At 39.3% G+C, this 22,115-nt stretch overlaps 1 protein-coding gene across 3 annotated transcripts in view; it reads right to left on the bottom strand.

The window, feature by feature from the left end:
* Window positions 1–22,115, bottom strand: part of acot7 (acyl-CoA thioesterase 7) — an 81,658-nt gene that overhangs the window by 40,601 nt on the left and 18,942 nt on the right. For 2 of the 3 annotated variants that reach the window (XM_065247830.2, XM_065247832.2), the window contains exons 4-7: window positions 22,007–22,098; window positions 20,503–20,617; window positions 20,219–20,233; window positions 19,958–20,044 (exon numbers count right to left, since the gene is read on the bottom strand). In XM_065247830.2, coding sequence (XP_065103902.1) covers window positions 19,958–20,044; window positions 20,219–20,233; window positions 20,503–20,617; window positions 22,007–22,098 — 309 coding nt within the window. The remainder of the gene's footprint in view (window positions 1–19,957; window positions 20,045–20,218; window positions 20,234–20,502; window positions 20,618–22,006; window positions 22,099–22,115) is intronic. The other variant, XM_065247831.2, reaches the window with a different exon arrangement.

Genomic DNA, 22,115 nt, shown 5'->3' with positions numbered 1-22,115 from the left:
TTTGTCTCCCTGTCTCGTCCTCGACCCTGAGGACTATGAGACAAACAGACCCAGTTCCTGTTGCTGTGAAGGTCATCGCACCACTGATCTGTCCTTCAACGTGATGCCCAGCCGATGCGCGACCAACGACCACCGGCTGAACCAGTTTAATCCGCTTACCCGCTTCCTATCCCTACCGTGTCTATATATATATAAATATTAATCTCTCCCTAGGGTTTTTTGTCCTTCTAGGAGTTTTTCCTACCGGGTTTTCTCCTAGGGGGGTTTTTTAGTCCCAGGGAGAGTCAGCCAACTTTGGCTTAACTTAGCACTTTACTGTATACGTGACATTATTAATACGCTCGCTTACACGGTTTATCGATAGCCGCTTTATTCTACTTCTTATACTATGTATTGATTTTCAGTGTTCTCCTCTACATCTACTCATGTAAAGCTGCTTTGCAACAATTGACAATTGTGAAAAGCGCTATATAAATAAAATTGAATTGAATTGTTTACACATACATGGTTATTTTGAAAAATGAAGAACAGGAAGTGATTTGTTGCTGTTTTCTGATTGGCTAACGTGGGCTTGAGCTTCTCGTTACACAATATATACACGGTACGTGTCAAATAACCATTTTCTGAAAACTGACATGTGTGCACAAAGTTATTATTAAAACCGGAGAGGTGGACATGTACGTTTATGAAAATACCCGGCAACCAGGTAATTATTGTGCCTTCTCTGATCAGTAACAATAGCTGTGAATATTTCGTACAACTGCTGGAAAGATATTTATCAGAGCTGCTATGGCAACATGTCCGACGTATGGAAATAATCCAACATGTTTGTTGTTATTTTTCTGAACTGGCGCATGCCTGGGACATAAACGTGTACGCGACGAGAGCCACCATGAGCAGACTTTTACGTTTTTACCATTTAGATGGGAATATGACGGTAGATCGTTCCAAATATCAGTTAACACGCTGTGGTTAGAAGCAAAGTTTCTAGTTAGTATTACTTGTAGACATAGATTGATCATGCTTTTGAACAAGATAAGCATGCAACATGCAGTGCAGTTTATAGCCGCCATTCAAAATATATATGCATTTCATGTCTCTTAGTTTGTAAACAGAATTAAAGCACTGTTTTTGAAAACAGTGCATGTACGCTGTGCTACGAGCTTTAAGACCCTGGGAAACTTGCGAATGAATAAAATATCTTGAAATTAAACAACAGGGAACTAAAACATGACAACAAAAGCAGTCTTTAGATGCATTGTACATTATTTACAGCAACGATCTGACATTAAATGAATCTGAACAGAAATAATTACTACTCCCCCCCCCCACTTGACATCATCAACTATATTGTTTAAACCAACATGGTTTAAACGACAAATGTGCGATAAAGTTACTATGTTTTCGTGAAAAAGTTGTGACAAGCTAGTTAGTTTCTCCAACTAAGCGTCATACTATGGAGGTTCAGCAGCAAGTTTTGTCGTTGTTCGATAAGCGTATCCCTGTACAGAGTCCCGCACACAGGCATGTGAACTGGTGGAATGATATCAATAGCCTTGTTTGCACTATTGGGCTTCAAGCGGGCGTGCCAGTGCCTGCCGAGGCCTGTGGCGTTTGCATTGTCACTTCCGGGGCATGATCGTGCTTCATTGGTGCTTCGTTGGGGCTTAAGGCCCGGCTTTTCTGGCCCGCCGAATTCCTTGGGCCAGAGCGGGCTTCTCGGGGCTAGGGGAGTGGTAAAAGTCAAAGGCGGAGTTTATCTGAGTCTCTGGCAAGATGCGCAACCATCTGTCTGCAGATTTAAAACTTTAAAAATAATCGGGATCACCAGTAATTTACTGTTTAACGGAAGATGCCTGCTATGTTTGTACTTCGGACTGAAGAAAATGATCTGCATATGTAAAAAACAAAGACGTGTTACAACGCCGAATTCGCCACGCTAAGGATCCGGCGCACACCGCTACCGGTTCGGGAGAAGTTTATAAAGTTTCCGACACAGAACAAAGTGTTTAAAGTGCAACAGTGCTAAGAAATTAAAGATGTGTGTTGGATCATCATTTCATCGTCCATGTATTAAAGAAGCGATCACTCGAGTCACGATGGTATCTACATTCGGTGAGTAACATGCTACATAACGTTTGGATATAAAACACTTAAAATACAATACAATTAACGATTGCATAAGTGTCTTACATGGGTGTTTTTTGTGTTATATTGTCATCTCTGTTGAATTTTTAGTCAGCCCTTAGAAAAAGTAACCATGGTTTTATTATATTAGTCATAGCCATGCTTTCTGGCATTTTCTGAAATTAATTTGACTCTTATATGAATGTAGCAAACTTTATATGTCGGTATACTGTATGTGTATTTACAAACCCTTTATACAAAACATCTCATGTGCTGCTTTCTTTTGTGTTTTACAGAAAAATGCCAACGTAAAGCTTTCAATTTGTCATTCAGGAGTTTTTATTTTGTATATGAGAGATGACACAGCAACAGATGAAATAGCAGGAGATGAAACGAAGATGATGATGATGAGACGACAGGAGCCATGGATCTTAAAATCCGTCCGGAGGAGATGTCTTTAAATACACCTGTTTGTGCACTGATATAAACTTCATATGTAAATAAATTACCGCGCTATTATTACTACGGCTGCTTGTCAGTTTATTGAAAAGATTGCTTAATAAGGATCACATCTGAAACACAGAAATGGTATGCAACAAAATGGTAAATATAACCATCATTAACTTAACCACTGTAACATAGCTTTTTAAATACTTGTGTATATTCAGAGTTGATTCTTAACGAGTACATTTTCTAATGATTTCTCAAACGTTTTTTTTTTTTTTGAGATGCAAGTAAGGTGATTTTCAGTCCTATTCTGCTATTCGAGGCAGTTCTTTATAGACAAAAGTATTTATTGATTGACACATTATTGAAATAGCTATTAGACAGTTACCCTGTGTTTCATGTGATGCTCAACTATTAACGTTTTCATGATTAAAGATATCACACCTCTTATAATGTGTAAGTATGTTTACATCGCCATAGAACTATAATTACAAACTTAACGTTACATATTTAGACACACGTGCATACCTGTATTTTAAAATAAAATTATTTTACATAAATGTAAAACTAGGACTCATTATATTCTTTAAAATATTGTGTATATAGTATAATGGCACATTAGGTAGATGAACGCTTTATTCTACTTCATAAAGTTAACTATTGCTTATTGATCTGATATTGTCTCGTCGTGAGATCGCTCGTGTGCAGCCAACATAAACTTGAAGAGTAACACCGCGGATGGAGCAAACATCTCTATCTTCTCATCTTGGCTTTCACCGTGCAAACAGCCGCCTCAGTTATGTTCATTATGTTTGTTGTATGATGATGCGATCTCACTCCCATCTATTGAAGTGACTTCCTCGCGGTAAAACAGGCGGAGTTGTGTGACGTTACATCCAGGTAGGCGTATTAAGGGCAGGGTTTTCTGAAGCGCTGCGGCGCTATTGGCTTGACAATGCAAACACGTCGTGATTTTGGCTACACAGCTGGAGGTCTGAGGCTATTCGCTCCGCGAGGCCCGTTTGAAGCCCTGGCTCGCACAGGCCCGATAGTGCAACTGAGGCTACTGTGTCATTTGTGGATACGGGGCAGGAATCAATATAGGCACAGATGGTTCTGATGGCAGACTTTATGTAAAACAGATCACGTTTTCAGGTACAGAATTAGATTAATGCAGCTGTAGGATAACGGGTCGCTGCTTCTACTGTGGTGTGCACAACTGGTAACAAAAGGACGGAATGTCAACACATTTACCGGTTATCGGTCAGGCCGATCATGTTTCATTTCGGCCAGTTCCGGTCTCTGGTCGGTCGATCAGTGCATCAACATATGATACTGATGAATTACACAACATTTCTGAATAAGGCTGCGTTTTAGATCAGATAATCCTTCAGATCCTTCTGCAATGTATTGTAACTTGCACTGAAAGATTTTTTTGGCTTTTCATCACTTTCATCTGTCCTTTGTCTTTTCATCACTTTTATCTGTTCTTTTCATCATGCAGTTGCATTAGGATCAAGCTTACAGTACACAATCCATTTTTCATGTTTTCAAACAAGAGTTGAAAGCACCACATTTAAATCAGACATGAAAATGAATTGACTTGACTATAATTAGTTAAAAGACTGTTTCTCAGAATGAACTGTGTGCTTTGACAATTTAAGATGACAGATTCAGATCTGTACTAAAGCTAAAAAGATACACTTGATCTCACCTACACAAGACTGCTATTCATGACAACCTGTCACATAGCTGGGTCATATAAGCTCAGAATTTTTTAATCTTCTCTCAGCTCCCACACAAACGAATCTTAATCACTATATCTGCGTTCTCCAGCAAAAATATGGTTCCCTTTCAATACGGTTCACTTCGCATTGCGTCAGTTAGCTGACGCTATGGGGGGAAACTCCTGTTTACTCCGTGACTGAAGCCTATTGGTTAACGTCTGTACAAAGTACAGACCAATGACGTTTGAACCCGCGCGCGGGAGGAACGCGTCCTTATATAAGCGCGGTTCAATCGTAAGGAGCTCATTATTTTCTCCTTCAGCGCGAACCTCTCGCTGCTCCGAAGAAAAAGAAGAAGCCTTACCTCGCCGTTGACAAAAGCCCTGCAGCGGAGTCCAGGCCTAGCGTCTTCCCCTGCCGTTTTCCGGCTGAGAACCGAAGATAGCAGAGTTCAGGTCTAGCGTCTTCCCCTGCCGCTTTCCGGCCGAGAACCGAAGATAGCCTTTGCTTGCCGTGGTACGAGCCCTGTGCAGAGGACACACGCCTGACGAGGTCTCCCCTGCGGCCGCCCGGTAAGATCAATATTTTTAATATAAAGCTATAAGCTAAAAGAGCAGGCGCTGTTGTAATAGCGTCCAGCACAGCGGCTCGGTGAGCCTCTCTGCTATGAATTTCCTCTGAGCGCGTTACCGGTCTGGCACCTCCCATGCCGGTACCGCGCTTATGCTTTGGTTGTCTTATCCATGTTTCGTGCTCCCCCTGCTGTTCCTCTCTCGCCGGGATGAACACACGGCGAGCCATGAGACTAGATGGATGCATAGACAAGCACACACGGACTAACCCCCCCTGTGTTCTGTCACACCGCAACCGTTCATGCTTACAGAGTCCCTTCGCTCCTCTCACATTCAGTGGCGAGATCTCTGGCACATATATTAATCCCCCGAGTGCATCGGGTGATACCGTCACGACGCATGGCTGTTCTGTCTGTGTTGCTGCTCCCCTCTGCCGTTGCTCTCTTGTTGAGATGAACAAGCGGGGAACCGTAGATCTGGATAGATGCATACGACAAGCAAACACGGCGGCTCTCTCCCCTACCTATATCTATGTGGCCGTGATAACAGCGAACCACGCTGATTTAATTCACAAGCCTGTCATCTCTCAGATGCGGACGGCGGCGGTAACAGCGAACCATGCTTTTACGGCTGGCCATTCACTTTATTCATAAGCCTGTCATTTCTCAGATGCGGACGGTGCCCGAGGCACAGCGCTCTGGAACTGTCCAAGGTCCTGTATGACAGATACGTCTGACGTACATCAGACGATCAGCTGTTCATCTGCGTCACAGATCACTCACTAGAGCACCTGTCAATACAGGCTATTTATGGATCGTTGACGTTATCACCTCCCGTGACAATTATGCTCACTTGTCTTAGAGCATGGGCATGGTCTTAGAGGTTTCTCATTTGACAATTGTGACACGGCCGGCTGGTCCCCGCCGTCCACGTTGTCAGTTTACAGCTTCGACATCCCTGCTTCGCGCACTACTGAGGTTTGTTGCATTAAAGGTGCGCCCATTAGCTCACCTGTATGCACGATATGGTTTTTAATTATATGCGTCCACCGTGCGCTTGGAGAAGCTCACATGTACACGCTATAACATTTTGGTATACAATAAGATGCGCTTGGGAAAGCTCACCTGTATACACAGCTGTGTTATGCTTTGTGACACATACATTGTTGTTCATCTGTGTACGTTCACGGTGCGTTGGGTGCCCACCGTTACGTTCATCAATCATATCTGTACACATTCACTGCGCGTTCTGTGCACTGATTTATCTATACGCATTCACGGTGCACTGAAGAGTTCACCCGTGTGCGCACAATTTATTATCAGAACACATGACGGCGCGCTCGAGAATCTTGCCGGCCTGTGCATTATAACACTCTGATTCATCTATATGCATTCACGATGTATTCAAGTGTTCACCTGTGCCCGTGCAATTTATAGTCAATACACATTTACGGCCCGCTTGGAAAGCTCACCGATCTGTGCACTATAATACTACCTATATGCATCCCGATGCGCTCGAGGGTGCACCTGGGTTCACACTATTGTGGTATCTGTATAATCCCACGCTACGAACCGTTCTGCCGCATATTATAGTCAGATCGGCCGTTCGTGAGCTTCGCAGATCACTCACTACGTATGTCTGTTGCTAACAGTGGTTATTTAGATGGATCGTTGAAACCATCGCACTGGCTCACGCCCCTCTATGAGCTATGTCCTATATAGAGCCCACTAGCTCGGTACCTCGCCGTCTTGTGCTTTGTTATGTGCCCCCGGTGCGTTTAAAACCCCACCGTGTGCGCGTCAACAATTTATATGGTGCTTACACATTTGCTTTTAAAGCTGTGAATATGCCGGGTATAGGGCCACACGCAGTGTCTTTCCGGTAAGGCACTTCAGTACGTTGTGTATGCACGGCGTGATGGGATTACGTTCCCCCATAGCGTCAGCTAACTGACGCAATGCGAAGTGAACCGTATTGAAAGGGAACGCTTAGGTTACTCACGTAACCCCGGTTCCCTGAAATAACGGGAACGAAGCATTGCGTCTCTTGCCGTGCTACAAACGTCTACGCAGCGAGTGTTATTCGGCTGCGCGCTTCAGTCGAATAATAATGAGCTCCTGACGATTGAACCGCGCTTATATAAGGACGCGTTCCTCCCGCGCGCGGGTTCAAACGTCATTGGTCTGTACTTTGTACAGACGTTAACCAATAGGCTTCAGTCACGGAGTAAACAGGAGTTTCCCCCCATAGCGTCAGCTAACTGACGCAATGCTTCGTTCCCGTTATTTCAGGGAACCGGGGTTACGTGAGTAACCTAAGCGTTTTATCAGAAGTAAAAAGAATTTGTCGTTAAAGGTACAGTTCCCCAAAGATAAAATTTCTGCCACCATTTATTCACTCTGGGTTTTTTTTAACCTGCATGACTTTTGTTAAAAAAAGACAGGTTAGGATCAATGACAGCTGGTGCTAAAACATTGGGGGCCCAAATAAACTCAAAATCAAACGTTTACTGTAGTAATGCAGTAATCAGCTGACAATGTATCATTACTGCTTAGCTAAAATGATGAAAATGTTATTGTTAAAGTCAACTGTTAAAGCATGAAATAAATGTAGCCTATTAAAAATCTGTGAATTTGAGTATAATGTGGGTTTATTATCAGTAATGATAATAAAAAAACATTAAACTGGGCAGCAACCCATGCGTAGCGGCACAGATAGCCTTCTTCAGGGTATATACTGCAGAAGCCACAGAATATACCGGATTATCTGTCACTCTCATTATCTCCACGTAAAGCCAACTTAAATGCGCCACAAAATTTAATGTGGTCTATCACAAAGTTAGACTTTAAAACAGCAAACAGGGAAAACAATAAAAGGCATGACTTACATCACATCCAGCTAGCCAACTACGTTTGCCATAAGAAGTGGTTGAAAAGCACACAATGTAAGCTCAACCGCGATCACTTGACTCCTGCTGGTCGATCTGGTCTAATCTCCTTAATCCTTTATTTATTCCTCCACTTAACGCCTTGTTAAGTGTGATTTTGTAAGAATAAAACAGTATTTTCTTTAATCTCAAAACCCTTGCTTGCTTCCACTGATTAGTACTGCAACTAGCCATTACATGACAATCTGCAATGCGGTTATGAGACTCTGAGAACAATGTAATCACATGAAATCAAAAACATAAAATACAACATTGTTTCGCTAACAACAAACTGGGAGGGTTTGGGGTTAGAGCTGGGCAAAAAAAATGGCCTGCAATTTTCCGATTCTCATGCATGTCTCCTCAGTAAAGCTGGTTTGGTGATTAGTAGTGAATCGCCATCACCTACAGTCTTGTTCAAAATAATAGCAGTACAATGTGACTAACCAGAATAATCAAGGTTTTTAGTATATTTTTTATGCTACGTGGCAAACAAGTTACCAGTAGGTTCAGTAGATTCTCAGAAAACAAACAAGACCCAGCATTCATGATATGCACACTCTTAAGGCTGTGCAATTGGGCAATTAGTTGAAAGGGGTGTGTTCAAAAAAATAGCAGTGTCTACCTTTGACTGTACAAACTCAAAACTATTTTGTACAAACATTTTTTTTCTGGGATTTAGCAATCCTGTGAATCACTAAACTAATATTTAGTTGTATGACCACAGTTTTTTAAAACTGCTTGACATCTGTGTGGCATGGAGTCAACCAACTTGTGGCACCTCTCAGCTGTTATTCCACTCCATGAAACAACATTCCACAATTCATTCACATTTCTAGTTTTGCTTCAGAAACAGCATTTTTGATATCACCCCACAAGTTCTCAATTGGATTAAGGTCTGGAGATTGGGCTGGCCACTCCATAACATTAATTTTGTTGGTTTGGAACCAAGACTTTGCCCGTTTACTAGTGTGTTTTGGGTCATTGTCTTGTTGAAACAACCATTACAAGGGCATGTCCTCTTCAGCATAGGGCAACATGACCTCTTCAAGTATTTTAACATATGCAAACTGATCCATGATCCCTGGTATGCGATAAATAGGCCCAACACCATAGTAGGAGAAACATGCCCATATCATGATGCTTGCACCTCCATGCTTCACTGTGTACTGTGGCTTGAATTCAGAGTTTGGGGGTCATCTCACAAACTGCCTGTGGCCCTTGGACCCAAAAAGAACAATTTTACTCTCATCAGTCCACAAAATGTTCCTCCATTTCTCTTTAGGCCAGTTGATGTGTTCTTTGGCAAATTGTAACCTCTTCTGAACATGCCTTTTTTTTAACAGAGGGACTTTGCGGGGGATTCTTGAAAATAGATTAGCTTCACACAGACGTCTTCTAACTATCACAGTACTTACAGGTCACTCCAGACTGTCTTTGATCATCCTGGAGGTGATCATTGGCTGAGCCTTTGCCATTCTGGTTATTCTTCTATCCATTTTGATGGTTGTCTTCCGTTTTCTTCCACGTCTCTCTGGTTTTGCTCTCCATTTTAAGGCATTGGAGATCATTTTAGCTGAACAGCCTATCATTTTTTGCACCTCTTTATAGGTTTTCCCCTCTCCAATCAACTTTTTAATCAAAGTACCTCGTTCTTCTGAACAATGTCTTGAACGACCCATTTTCCTCAGCTTTCAAATGCATGTTCAACAAGTGTTGGCTTCATCCTTAAATAGGGGCCACCTGATTCACACCTGTTTCTTCACAAAATTGATGACCTCAGTGATTGAATGCCACACTGCTATTTTTTTGAACACACCCCTTTCAACTAATTCAACTAATTCAACTAATTGCCCAATTGCACAGCCTTAAGAGCGTGCATATCATGAATGCTGGGTCTCATTTGTTTTCTGAGAATCTACTGAACCTACTGGTAACTTGTTTGCCACGTAGCAATAAAAAAATATACTAAAAACCTTGATTATTCTGGTTAGTCACATTGTACTGCTATTATTTTGAACAAGACTGTACTTTCAGATGGAGCCGCATTTACTACACAGAGCTGAATTTCACCAAGAAGATCTCAAATCGCGTTCATATTCGTGGGAAATCGCCTTTGATTTTTTATGCGATTTTGCCTAGCTTCTCTGTGAATTACGAATCTGTGTAGTAAATGCCGCTCTATCTGAAAGCAGGTGATGACGATTTACTACTAAATACCGAACCAGCTTTACTGGAGAGACACGCATGAGAATCTGAGGCAATTTTTTGCCCAGTTCTATTTGGGGCACACAGTGCTGCGCCCCAAGGCAGATCTGAAACAAGCCAATTAGAGATCAGCTTCAAATCATGCCTTTAACAAGTTTACTGACCAACATATACACTTGTTTAGGTGGCACCCCAGACACACACATATGACACACACAACGAAATACACTTTATTAGTTTATATAAATAAAAATATAACTAACAGTGAAATTGTACAACTAAATGATTTTATTTTGTATTAATTTGCACTATATATTTAACTTTTTGCTAATATGTTGAAGTAAACTTTAAGGAGGCGGCACCCCAGCACCCCTATTGACCAGCCGACACTGGTTAGGATGAATGTTTGATCTGGTAATATAGTTATAGTGTGAAAGAAAGTAGCTGCAACATTCTGTGGAATATTTCACAAAATAAAGACAGTCATATGACTTTTAATGTGAGGGTGAACTGGGGCCTAACTTTATATTATGTGTTTTATGTACACTCTTAGCTTATTCATAAACCCCAAACCTCTCCAAAACAACATGTACAGAGTAAGTATAACAGAGGTTGCTGAGGTCCGGTACAAACCCATGGACCCCTTTATCCCCTTTAGACACAGTCTGCCTCTGATCCCTCAGAAAAGCCCTTCAGAATATTCAGTAGCTTTGCTCGGCTTTTATCATGTGCAGTGGAAAAGGGCAGACACAGAAAACGAGCAGAGTGTTTGTGAAAGCCAAACTCACTTGAACAGAGACACAGCTGTGAAAGAAGCTTAGGGGGAATTGTGCTACTTTATTTTCTTCTGCACTCTATCACAATAAAAAAACTGTTTTTATTGTGAACACCATGCCTAAACCTGTAGATTTACAAAACCTTTAAAGTTAGCCTCTGAATTTTGATTGGATAAGTCAGGTTCAGAATCACTGTAAAACTCTGATATATGTAAATGTTTTATCACACATTAATTGAATTCTCTAGTTATACCAGTCTAGACACTATATGGACATATTAGTATACCTGACTATTGCATCGACAGGGACTTTATTGACATTGGATTCTGCCTACATAAAAAATAATACAGGTCTGGTTCGCTATCTCTTTTCCAGCTCATCCCAAAAGTGTTCGACAGGTTTAAGACAAGGGCTCTGTGGAGGTCAGTCCAATTTCTTCAACATTAAATTTATCCAAACAAGTCTTTAGCCATTTTCACACCGAGATTGTGGAAAATACACGTAAAATGCATTGAGGATTTTTGGGTTATTCACACTGCCATTAATTTTCAGCATAATTTTCAGCTCAAATAGTGATGAGCTCCTTGATCTCTGCTTCAGTTCAGTTTGCCGACATTTCTCGTTGTGAATGTTGATCTGTGTTTAAATTCCTATATCAAAGAGCTGAACCATAACTTCTTGTTGCAATGACACGCACATCCTCACTATGGCATGCCCCTTACAGCATAGTTTTTGCCTCTTGTTCACACAGGATGTGTTCTGTAAATGTTGCGGCAATGTTGCTAGGTCCTCTACATGGGAGCGATCCCAGAACATTTACAGGAAGTGTTTGTGTTCACACTGAAGACTCTCTGTCTATTTTATGGAAATTTTCTGGGACCAAAGTGCTATGTGAATGGAGTTTTAGTGGGCCTTGCCAGGTTTACGGAGGCTCAGTCATGCTCAAATAGAAATGGGCTTCCTCAAGTTGTAGAGCATAGTATTGTTCAAAATGTCTTGGTATGCTGAAACATTAAGGTTTTTCTATACTGGAAATAGAGTACAACCTAGCTTAATCCCTGAAAACAGCCCCATACAATTATCCCTCCTCCAAAAAACTTTTTCCGTGGTCCTATACATTCCAGCAGGCAACATTGCCCAGACATTCGTCAAACCCATTTGACTTCCAAACAGAGAAAAGTGATTTGTCACTCCACAGAACATGTTTGCACTGCTCCACAGTCCAGTGGGGGTCTGCTTTACACCACTCCATCCAACACTTGGCATTGGACTTGGTGATGTGTGGCTTGTAGGCAGCTGTTTGGCAAGAGAAACCATGCGCTGCAGAACTCTGTAACCCCTGCCTGTGACTTTCTGTGGTCCTGATGCTGCTCTTTCTGAACACTTCAATAATTAAGAGGTCTGTCCCAATACTTTTGTCCATATATTGTAAGATACTTTATGTTCTTGACTGTGCTAGAACATGTTATAGTCAAGTTAAACCACTAAGTCTAACTACTAGGCTACAACTAAGTTGGGTTTGTAACCTGAAAGATGCCGGTTCAAATGGCTGAACTGCTTTCTGGGTGGCAGAAGCTGCCCAGTGCTTTGGGTGTGTGTGTGTTCACGTCTTGTAGTGCATGTGTTCACTACTCACTGGATCTATTAAATCCAGAGGTCACATTCCAGGTAAAGGTTACTATACATTGGCAAATACGTCACTTTCACAATTAGCAGCCTGTATTTAAAGTATACTGGTTGGGTATTGGCACTGTTAATAATACTTATTTGTCCCCCGACTTTTGTGCAACTCACTTTATGAAACAAATTACTTTAAATCAATTTGTTATCAATTAATTATGTCACTTTATCATATTATATAAAAATGTAATTGCCACTCTTGCAATCACATTTTCTGTCCATTCAAGAAACCATAAACAGAATTACATCAGTATGGCTCAATCTGCTTTATTTAGCAGGGGCAAATTAATTAGATCAATTTTAGCTGTCATCATTCAAACCTCTAGAACATCATTAGCTGAAAACAGCAGGACAAACAAGTGCACAAGAAGATAAGAACGTCTGCTGCTGATGGATCCAGAGGCGTTTCATTGTGTTCCTTGTTAGCAGAATAACAATTTGGTGTAATTGATCCATTTATTATCCATGATGGTTTTGACTCTCATGCTTACACAAAGACACAAACTCTGTGAAGATTTTAAATACAGTGCAGTTAAAATAAGCAGCAGACCACTAAAGAACAGTAATGCCCTATAAAAAACAAAGCCCATTAAATAAGAGTAAAGCCCTGTAAAGAACAGTAAAACCCTATAAAAAATAAAGCCCATTAAAGAAAAGTAAAGCCCTCTAAAGAACAGTAAAGCCCTGTAAAAAAAAATAAAGCCCATTAAATAAGCGTAAAGTCCTGTAAAGAACAGTAAAGCCCTATAAAAAATAAAGCCCATTAAAGAAAAGTAAAGCCCTCCAAAGAACAGTAAAGCCCTATAAAAAATAAAGCCCATTAAAGAAAAATAAAGCTCTCTAAAAACCAATAAAGCCCTGTAAAAAAAAGCAAAGCCCAGTAACAAACAGTTAAGCCTTACAAAGCCCAGTAACAAACAGTTAAGCCTTACAAAGCCCAGTAACAAACAGTAAAGCCTCGCAAAGCCCATTAACAAACAGTAAAGCCTTGCAAAACCCGGTTACAAACAGTAAATCCTTAGCCCAGTAACAAACAGTTAAACCTCGCAAAGCCCGGTAACAAACAGTAAATCCTTGCAAAGCCCAGTAACAAACAGTAAAGCCTCGCAAAGCCCGGTAACAAACAGTTAAACCTCGCAAAGCCCGGTAACAAACAGTAAAGCCTTGCAAAGCCCAGTAACAAACAGTAAAGCCTCGCAAAGCCCGGTAACAACAGTAAAACCTCGCAAAGCCCGGTAACAAACAGTTTAACCTCGCAAAGCCCGGTAACAAACAGTAAAGCCTTGCAAAGCCCGGTAACAAACAGTTAAACCTTGCAAAGCCCAGTAACAAACAGTAAAGCCTCGCAAAGCCCGGTAACAAACAGTTAAACCTCGCAAAGCCTGGTAACAAACAGTAAAGCCTTGCAAAGCCCAGTAACAAACAGTAAAGCCTCGCAAAGCCCGGTAACAAACAGTAAAACCTCGCAAAGCCCGGTCACAAACAGTAAATCCTTGCAAAGCCCAGTAACAAACAGTAAAGCCTTGCAAAGCCCAGTAACAAACAGTAGGGGTGGAACGGTACACAGAAGTCCCGGTTCGGTTCGTACCTCGGTTCAGGTGTCACGGTTCGATTCACTTTCGGTACAATGGAGGGAAAAGCAAAACAAAAATGAAGAAGGCAATTTTTTTAGTACTTAAGATAATCTTAAAAACATAGGTGTTCTTATCGGTATTATTTTGAGATGTCATGAATATGAACTGAAATGCATTTAACATACTATCTCATATTACAAAAATCTATACCATTTTAAGTAATCTTGTACTCATCTTTCATACAAATATGGGTTCAAATGTATTACAAGTGTTACCTAAATACATTTAAAAATTACATTTTGGCCTTATTTCATATTAATGTACTAAAGAAATTAAAAAAAATAGGTGTGTACGACTTCACGAGGCGCTGCAAGAAACGACAAGTGGATGACGTCAGAGTAACGCGAGAGCGATTTGAAATCAGCCTCCTTCGCAAGATTTCTCGTGGTACTCTGACGCTGATGACGCTGCTCGACAGAACTGCCCTGGGTATGCCTGCACTTCATCCATTAATTGTATATTAGCAGGACAATTTATCTCCTACTTCTCAGTGTGAGAAATACAAGGTGTGGTGTGTGAAATGACTGAAATGCGTGTGTCTCATGGTAAATGCGTGAGATTTGAGAGCCCTGATTAGATGTATTTCCACTCACATATCCAACAACTGCTGAACAACGCCGACGCACAGTCCTCGTCTTTTCCACCACTCTCTCGCCTGTACTACTGTAACTGACTGGAAAAGTGAAGTTTTGCCAAACTTGCGATCTTGAAGAGGCCGGCGGTGCGTCTAACTCTTGTGGAACACCACCACTTGCCATACTTGCTTTCGCTGCTCACTCACTGACTGGACCGGCATCGACCTGACAAAAAAGTGCCAGAATGTAGACGGGCTCTGATAGAGCGCATACATAGGCGGAGCTCGGCTGCATCTGTGCCAATCAGAGCTTCAGAGCTAAAGCGGGGCTACAGATTAGCTGTCCATAAAGAACCTGCGTATCTAACAGTAGTTCCGCATTACATTAATTATTTTGCACGCAAGTTTTTTTTAATTTTCATACCGTGTATTCTCCATTTAAATTCATACATCGAAACGAATACATGTACCGTTCCACCCCTAACAAACAGTAAAGCCTTGCAAAGCCCAGTAACAAACACTAAAGCCTTACAAAGCCCGGTAACAAACAGTAAAGCCTTGCAAAGCCAGTAAAAAACAGTAAAGCCTTGCAAAGCCCAGTAAAAAACAGTAAATCCTTGCAAAGCCCAGTAACAAACAGTAAAGCCTTGCAAAGCCCAGTAACAAACTGTAAAGAACTGCAAAGCCCAATAAAGAACAGTAAAGTCAATGTGAATGCCAAATGTCCCTGCTGACAAAACAAAATTAAAGAATTAACTAATCAACATTTTTATTTTATTTTGAATTGAACAAAAGCATTTGTCTAATCCAGTGTTTCTCAAACTTTTTCAGCCCAAGGACCACTTTATCTTCTAATTTTTTTCTTAGGACCACCTAACAGAATCCCACTCTAACACTCCCCCAAAAAACAACAAAATAGGAAGGATAAGCTAAGTTTAATATGCAACTGTTTCAAGTCAAAAACTAATTTTTTAAAAACAAATGCAATGCTACGTTCAGAAATTATTATATGAATTTAATTTCATCTGAAAAAGTAAATGTGAAATGAGTTGCAGCTTAATATGAACAACAAACTGCACGTGTGAAAAAAATGCAATTAAACATACTGTAACAGCCTAGGTCCCACTTAATGTCATTCCAAAGAGCCATTAGTTTAAAACCGAGGTGGTGGGTATATGAAGTTTATGGTTGTAACTATGGTAACAATAAAATACTGAATAAAAAATTCCAAAAGCACTGAAATTACAGGGATTTTACACATGAACAAAAACTAGTACATTACAAAACTAATAGATCTGTGGATTTTAGCTGTTTTCAGTCGATGCTTGATCTTTTCTTTTGACTCTTCTGTGGTTTAGCCAACCGATCCATTTTTACGTTATTAAAACAGAAAGGCAAGAACCGATATCACAGTTTCGCAAGTGCATTAAAAATCTACATAAATAAGTGACGATTGTATAAACACTTGCCTAGGTCATCTTTTGGCGGACCACTTGGGGGGGGTTGGCGGACCACTAGTGGTCCGCGGACCACACTTTGAGAATTACTGGTCTAATCGTTCTAATTTGACATCAAATTATAATGAATTGTGAAGCCTCTGAAACTTGTTTTCGGTTTAGATAATCAAAACCTTTAATATATATTTATATTCTGGGGGGAGTTGGGAAGATTTGTGACGTTTGGGAAGTTTTGACCAGTTCCCAATGTTCTCATATTTTCTGTTTAACATTAAAGAACCGGCCTGATGTGGTTTGCTTGTCTGTGCTGGCCCCCCAGCTGGTTCTTCCAAAATCACAAATTAAAAGACATCAAATGACAAAACCATGTAAATTTGCAGTCTAAAGTTTCTCTTCAGCGTAAACATTGTGTAATTCACAGTATTAGCAATGTTGGTTGTTATCAAAGAAAATTGCCCTGTACAACAATCTTATTTTGGTGCTCAAGTGGGAAACGTGAGTTTACATTTATGCATTTGCAGATGTTTCCATCCATTGCAACTTTCAAATAATTTCTACCACAAAAAAAGTCTGGCTTTCTTCTTTTCCTATACTGATCTTCCTTTTTATTCCATTATTTTCTGTCCCCATCAATACAAATGGCAAAAAATCACTTTCCCTTTGTCCACCTCATTCTGGGACCTTTCTTATCAAGAACTATTGTCTGGCCTGATTCAGAAAAAAACATTGAGACAAATCAGGTTCCTGAATAAATCTAGAATAAATGTAGTTCTGCCTGATATCACAATGTGATTGAGGATCTTAGTTTCAGTGTTTTTGCTAATATAACAGCACTGCAAAAACTTTCATTGATCTTACTGTGCTCCATTAAAAAAGACTCTGCCACTAACACAGACATCTATCAGACCAAATCCTACTGGATTCATGATGATGGATGGAAATTCTCTCATGAAGTCTAAGAAAGAAGAAAGTTGACAATGGCTACAGGCAGCTGTGATGGTTGATCAATAAATAAACTGAAAGCTTTAAGCATCTCATTAGTTTTTATAGCTGAGAACTGATAGCTATGACCCTTCAACCCTTTGTGCGGCAAATGAACCACAAAAAATAAACAGGTTTAATATTTTCTCAAGGAAAATGTGTGTGGGGGTTGCCTGGGTCTTTCTACACAGTTGCTGTGGCATTTCTAGTGAGTGTCAGGTAATTAGTTCCTTACGCACCCCTCAGGTCTGTATGATTTCTCAAAACACGACCCACTGCCTACTTAAAGTTTTTTAGTGCTATTTTGTATCATCCACCACACTGAACCATCCATGTCCCCTAGGGCAAAATAACAAAATAGTGCAAATAATTTAAGATGGTTCCCGTGAGGAATTGTGGGATTAATAAAGCACCAAGCAGTGAGAGCAGTTTACACAAATGTTACCCTGTCTGTGAAAACCAGGCTCAAAAGTCAAGTCTCAAAATCTAATTCTGAGATAATGAGCATCAAAGTTTAATTTCACATTGATTTCAACCAAAAATATAAGCAAGCGCTGTGATTGGTCCACTAGAACCCCTCCTGTCAGGTCAAAATCGTCTGCGTTGCATTCCTTCACATGATCTTACTTAGTCAATATTAAAATTGATTTTAGTCTTTGACATGATCTTACTCAGTCAATATTTAAAAAATCAAGATTTGCAGTAAGGGTCACAAATGAGAGGTAAAACAAGTATTTACGGAAATATGACTATATACTTGCTTGGACATTTGTCTTAAGATCAGAAAATGACATTTTTGAAATTGTTTATTTTTGTGACAGTCTTGAACCATACAGTATATATGTGATGTACATCCTCTCTGGCCCCTCCCATCTCTTTTTCTCTGCTCTTTCATTTGTGTTTAATAGTGTGCATTAACAGTGTGTAAGTGCATGCACATATAATCTAACGTCAACTATCAGGTGTTTTCTTATCAATACATGTTGATTTATGGTTAAGATTAATATGATTGCAAATTGTGCTATCTGCTCTTCATAGGTGCCCTGTTAAGGCTGCGGCTGGTCTTCTGGTGTTTACGTAACTCTTTCAGGTCAGTGAACTGACATTCACTGTGTGAGAATGAATGGGGCAGAGGGGGTTACAGAACAAAACATTACAGCCTTCATCTTACGGTCTCTTTACTCCCATAAGACCACGACAATCAGCATCTCTGATCCATTTCCGCTTTCTAACAGTCCTCTATTAACGGGGAGTGCTGCCTATACTACTGATGTAGGCAATGCCTATAAACGTATGTGATTTAAAAACAATGACCTTGGTAGCACAAGAAACTTGACAAAATGTTCACACTTGATTCTGACCTCACCATGTTTCCAAGCTTAAACTCTGATAAGCAGCCAGACAGAAAAGTAGGAATCAGCCCTGCTCATAGGCCAGTCATACCTGCTTGCTACTACTCTCACACACACTTCTATACACTAACACTATTTTTGTCCGTGTAAATGTCTCAGTCACTCAAATAAATAACAAATAGTGGTAAATTGACAGTTTCTGTTGATATGAAACTACTTCAGTTTGAGAGAAAATGTGGTGTGTCTTGGGTGTGGAGACGCAGATGATAAGAAAGGTTGGGTCGAACAGAGAGCATCTGAGAAGTCTTAATGTTACTGTTTGATGGTGTGACATTCAGAAAGCAGATGGGGAGATGAAATATCATGTCATAGAATTAAAGGACAAAGAAAAATGCACAATATTTACTAAAATATTAAAAACCAGAAACACACATTATCCAAGTTGTGGATTTGGTAATTGATAGAGGTTTCATTTATGTCCATCATTCAAGGGACCAGTTAAAATATACAGTAACTCTGGCCAATGTATTGGTTTGTCACAACCCCATACTACCAAAAAAAAAAACATTTCTGTGGCCAAAAATATGTTTTAAATATATGCTAAATACATTTTATAAAGCTTTATAAAATATATTTGTGAAATTAAAAATATTTTTAGTTTTAATCTTCATATTTTCAAATTAATTTCTAATTTTAGAAAATGTAACAAAACAACAAAAAAATATATGTATAAATAAATAAATAAGTGTGTGTGTGTGTGTGTGTGTGTGCGTGTGTGTGTGTGTGTGTGTGTGTGTATATATATATATATATATATATATATATATATATATATATATATATATATACACGACCAAATTATATTTTTTTTATAAAATATATAAAGTTTAAGTATAAAATGTATGTATAAAAATATAAAATTATAATTATATTTTTGCAGTTTAAATGTAATTTTCAAATTTTCAAACCTGTTTGTAACATACAAAGTTTTTCCTCCAAAGTGCTGTTAATATAAATGCTTTGCAATGTATTTATTTTTAAAATATATTTAAAAATATATAAAAATGGCCAAAAAATATATTGGTGAAAAATAGACTTTTGTAAACATGTTTCAAAATATATTTCAGCAAATATATATTTTTTGGCCATTTGTGGTAGATTTTGAAATATTTTATATATGGGACTACAAATGCTGCTATAGGCAGCCGATAAACAGAGCTGTTGTGTCCGAACTCCTTACTTCACATTTTATGTACATAAACATTCCAGCTTCATAATCTACTTAAAAGAAAAAACCGTCTGAACAAACACAGCGTGTGCATAACAACTGTGGGTAACCACAGCTAAGTTCGGTTAAAGGTCTGAATGTGTAAAAGTATAGACGTGTAAAACGTTTAGCTAAATTTGGTCAAAACTGTTTGAATCAAACCCTTATTTTTAGATAATAATAGCAATATGCAATGCGCAATATGTTAAAGAGCTCTTTAAAAACTTACCTCCGTGTACAAAGCCAAGCAGGGTGCAATCTGATGGGCCGATCAGATGAATCAGACTTGACTGACTAAATCCAACAGTGTAGGGCTCTAAACACACACACACACACACACACACACACACACACACACATTAGAGCACAGAGAAAAAAACTGCTGATCTGTTGTTAAAAAATATAGAGCTGTGCAACATGTAAAAACTCATTATGAAAAATGTCATATTTACGTTTTGTTATTTAACACTCATTGAAAAACATACAATACCTTTTGTGTGTCTCTCTGTGCAGCATTAAAACAAAATTACATCAAATTAAATCAGAGAGATAGCTGATATAGTTACTTATACACACTTATTCCAAAAGGGAGAAACATGCCATAGAAATAGGCATACTGTAATAGTGACATTTTTTGACATGCACCATCAATAAACAATACCACGGTAAATACGTAAAATAAGAATTAACTATCATGCTATATTTGCTACACGCTGCACCAGAAATGTGTTCAAGGAAATTTCTGTACAAAAGCTGTGAAATGTTTCAAGTTACCTGACAGAGACACATGTGTGATGACTTCACCGTTCCTCTCTTTTGTCTCCAGTCGCTCTAATTTCTGAGCTTCATATCTCTTTTGACCTAAATCCTCCTGCTCTGGTCTGGAGTACTGCACAAACACATTACTGTAGTTGTACTTCATTCAGCATAACACTTTATGTATTATATTCACAACTGCAGAGTACATCGATACATTTCAAATTTAAATGACCTATTTGGCACTTGGCAGAGACTTTCAGCATAAACGACTTACAGGGGAATTTAATCTACGCATTTATTTTTTCAGTATGGAATCGAACCTATGACCTTTGTGCTCCTAACATAATGCTCTACCAGTTGAGCTAGAGTAAATATTCAATGATAATTGTGTCCACCAGGATGTTTACTTTTACCTGCAAAATCAAATCTTTTAGGTTTGACTTAGACGTTTGATAGGTTGTATAGCATTAATTTAAATCTTTTAATCATATCTAACCCACTGTAGTTCTCGTAAGGCTCGTAGTTCTGACGACAGATATTCATCTAAACTCTTACTATAAATAGACAACTAACAGTGTTATACTGACGTTTTGAACTGAACTGTCAGTCAGTCTGAGCAGATGCAACTACCTGTAATGGTAAGAAGCGTGACATTTCTAGACACTGACACTTGGCAGTTATTCAATCACAAACGCACTGGGCCAGCTAACCAATCTGAACCCACTGCCCATTATGCCCACACATAATAGACCTCTTTAATGCTTTAGAGGGCTGTGGCCAAGAAGCAGTACTGCGCTTTTTAGAAACTGCTTTGAGGTAATGTATAATCAGATTCTGATTGTTCAAACTAGTTTTTAAGCAACCGTTTGTTTTGCACTGTTCATGTGGCATCAAAGATATTGCATATAACAAGATTGACTTTTCAAGCTTCTTATTCATGTGTTACATTTCTAAATAGACTGTTAATGAGAACCTCTGTCCTGTTAAAGTGACACACTGGTTAATATTCAATATTAAAGGGGACATATCATGAAAATCTGACTTTTCCATGTTTAAGTGCTATAATTGGCTCCCCAGTGCTTCTATCAACCTAGAAAAATGTGAAAAAGATCAACCCAGTAACTTAGTTTTGACAAAACAATCTCTGCAAGAAAAATAGCTCAATGAAATGTGTCTCCCCTTGTGATGTCAGAAGGGGATCTTATTATAATAATACTGCCCCTTAATCTGCACTATCCAACCACACCACTGCCATTTAGTGCAGAAATCAGCTCATTTGCATTTTTGCTCACACCAATAAAGTGGCAATTTTAACATACTATAACAAATTATCTTGTTTTGAGGTAAAACATCACATATGTAACAAAGATTTATTTAGCATCTTAATAAAGTCTTGTGAAATGTCCCCTTTAATGAACAGATCATGGACCAAATAAAATCTCATCAAATGGGGAAATCTTACTGGAATCAGCCTTGTTTACAGAGAAAACAGTATGCATATTGAAATGTAAAGTCTTACCTCGATCGGAGGAACTTCAATGGTTTTGTCCACATTTTGTAGAGAGAGGGGCACGTACCAAAGTGTCGCCTTGTTCGTCACTTTTTTGGCTCCTAACAATTCAAATGAA

The sequence above is a fragment of the Paramisgurnus dabryanus genome, chromosome 11 (assembly GCF_030506205.2).
Source record: "Paramisgurnus dabryanus chromosome 11, PD_genome_1.1, whole genome shotgun sequence".
Taxonomy (NCBI): domain Eukaryota; kingdom Metazoa; phylum Chordata; class Actinopteri; order Cypriniformes; family Cobitidae; genus Paramisgurnus; species Paramisgurnus dabryanus.
Note: the sequence above shows the minus strand (reverse complement) of the source record. Positions and strands in the feature narration are given on the sequence as shown.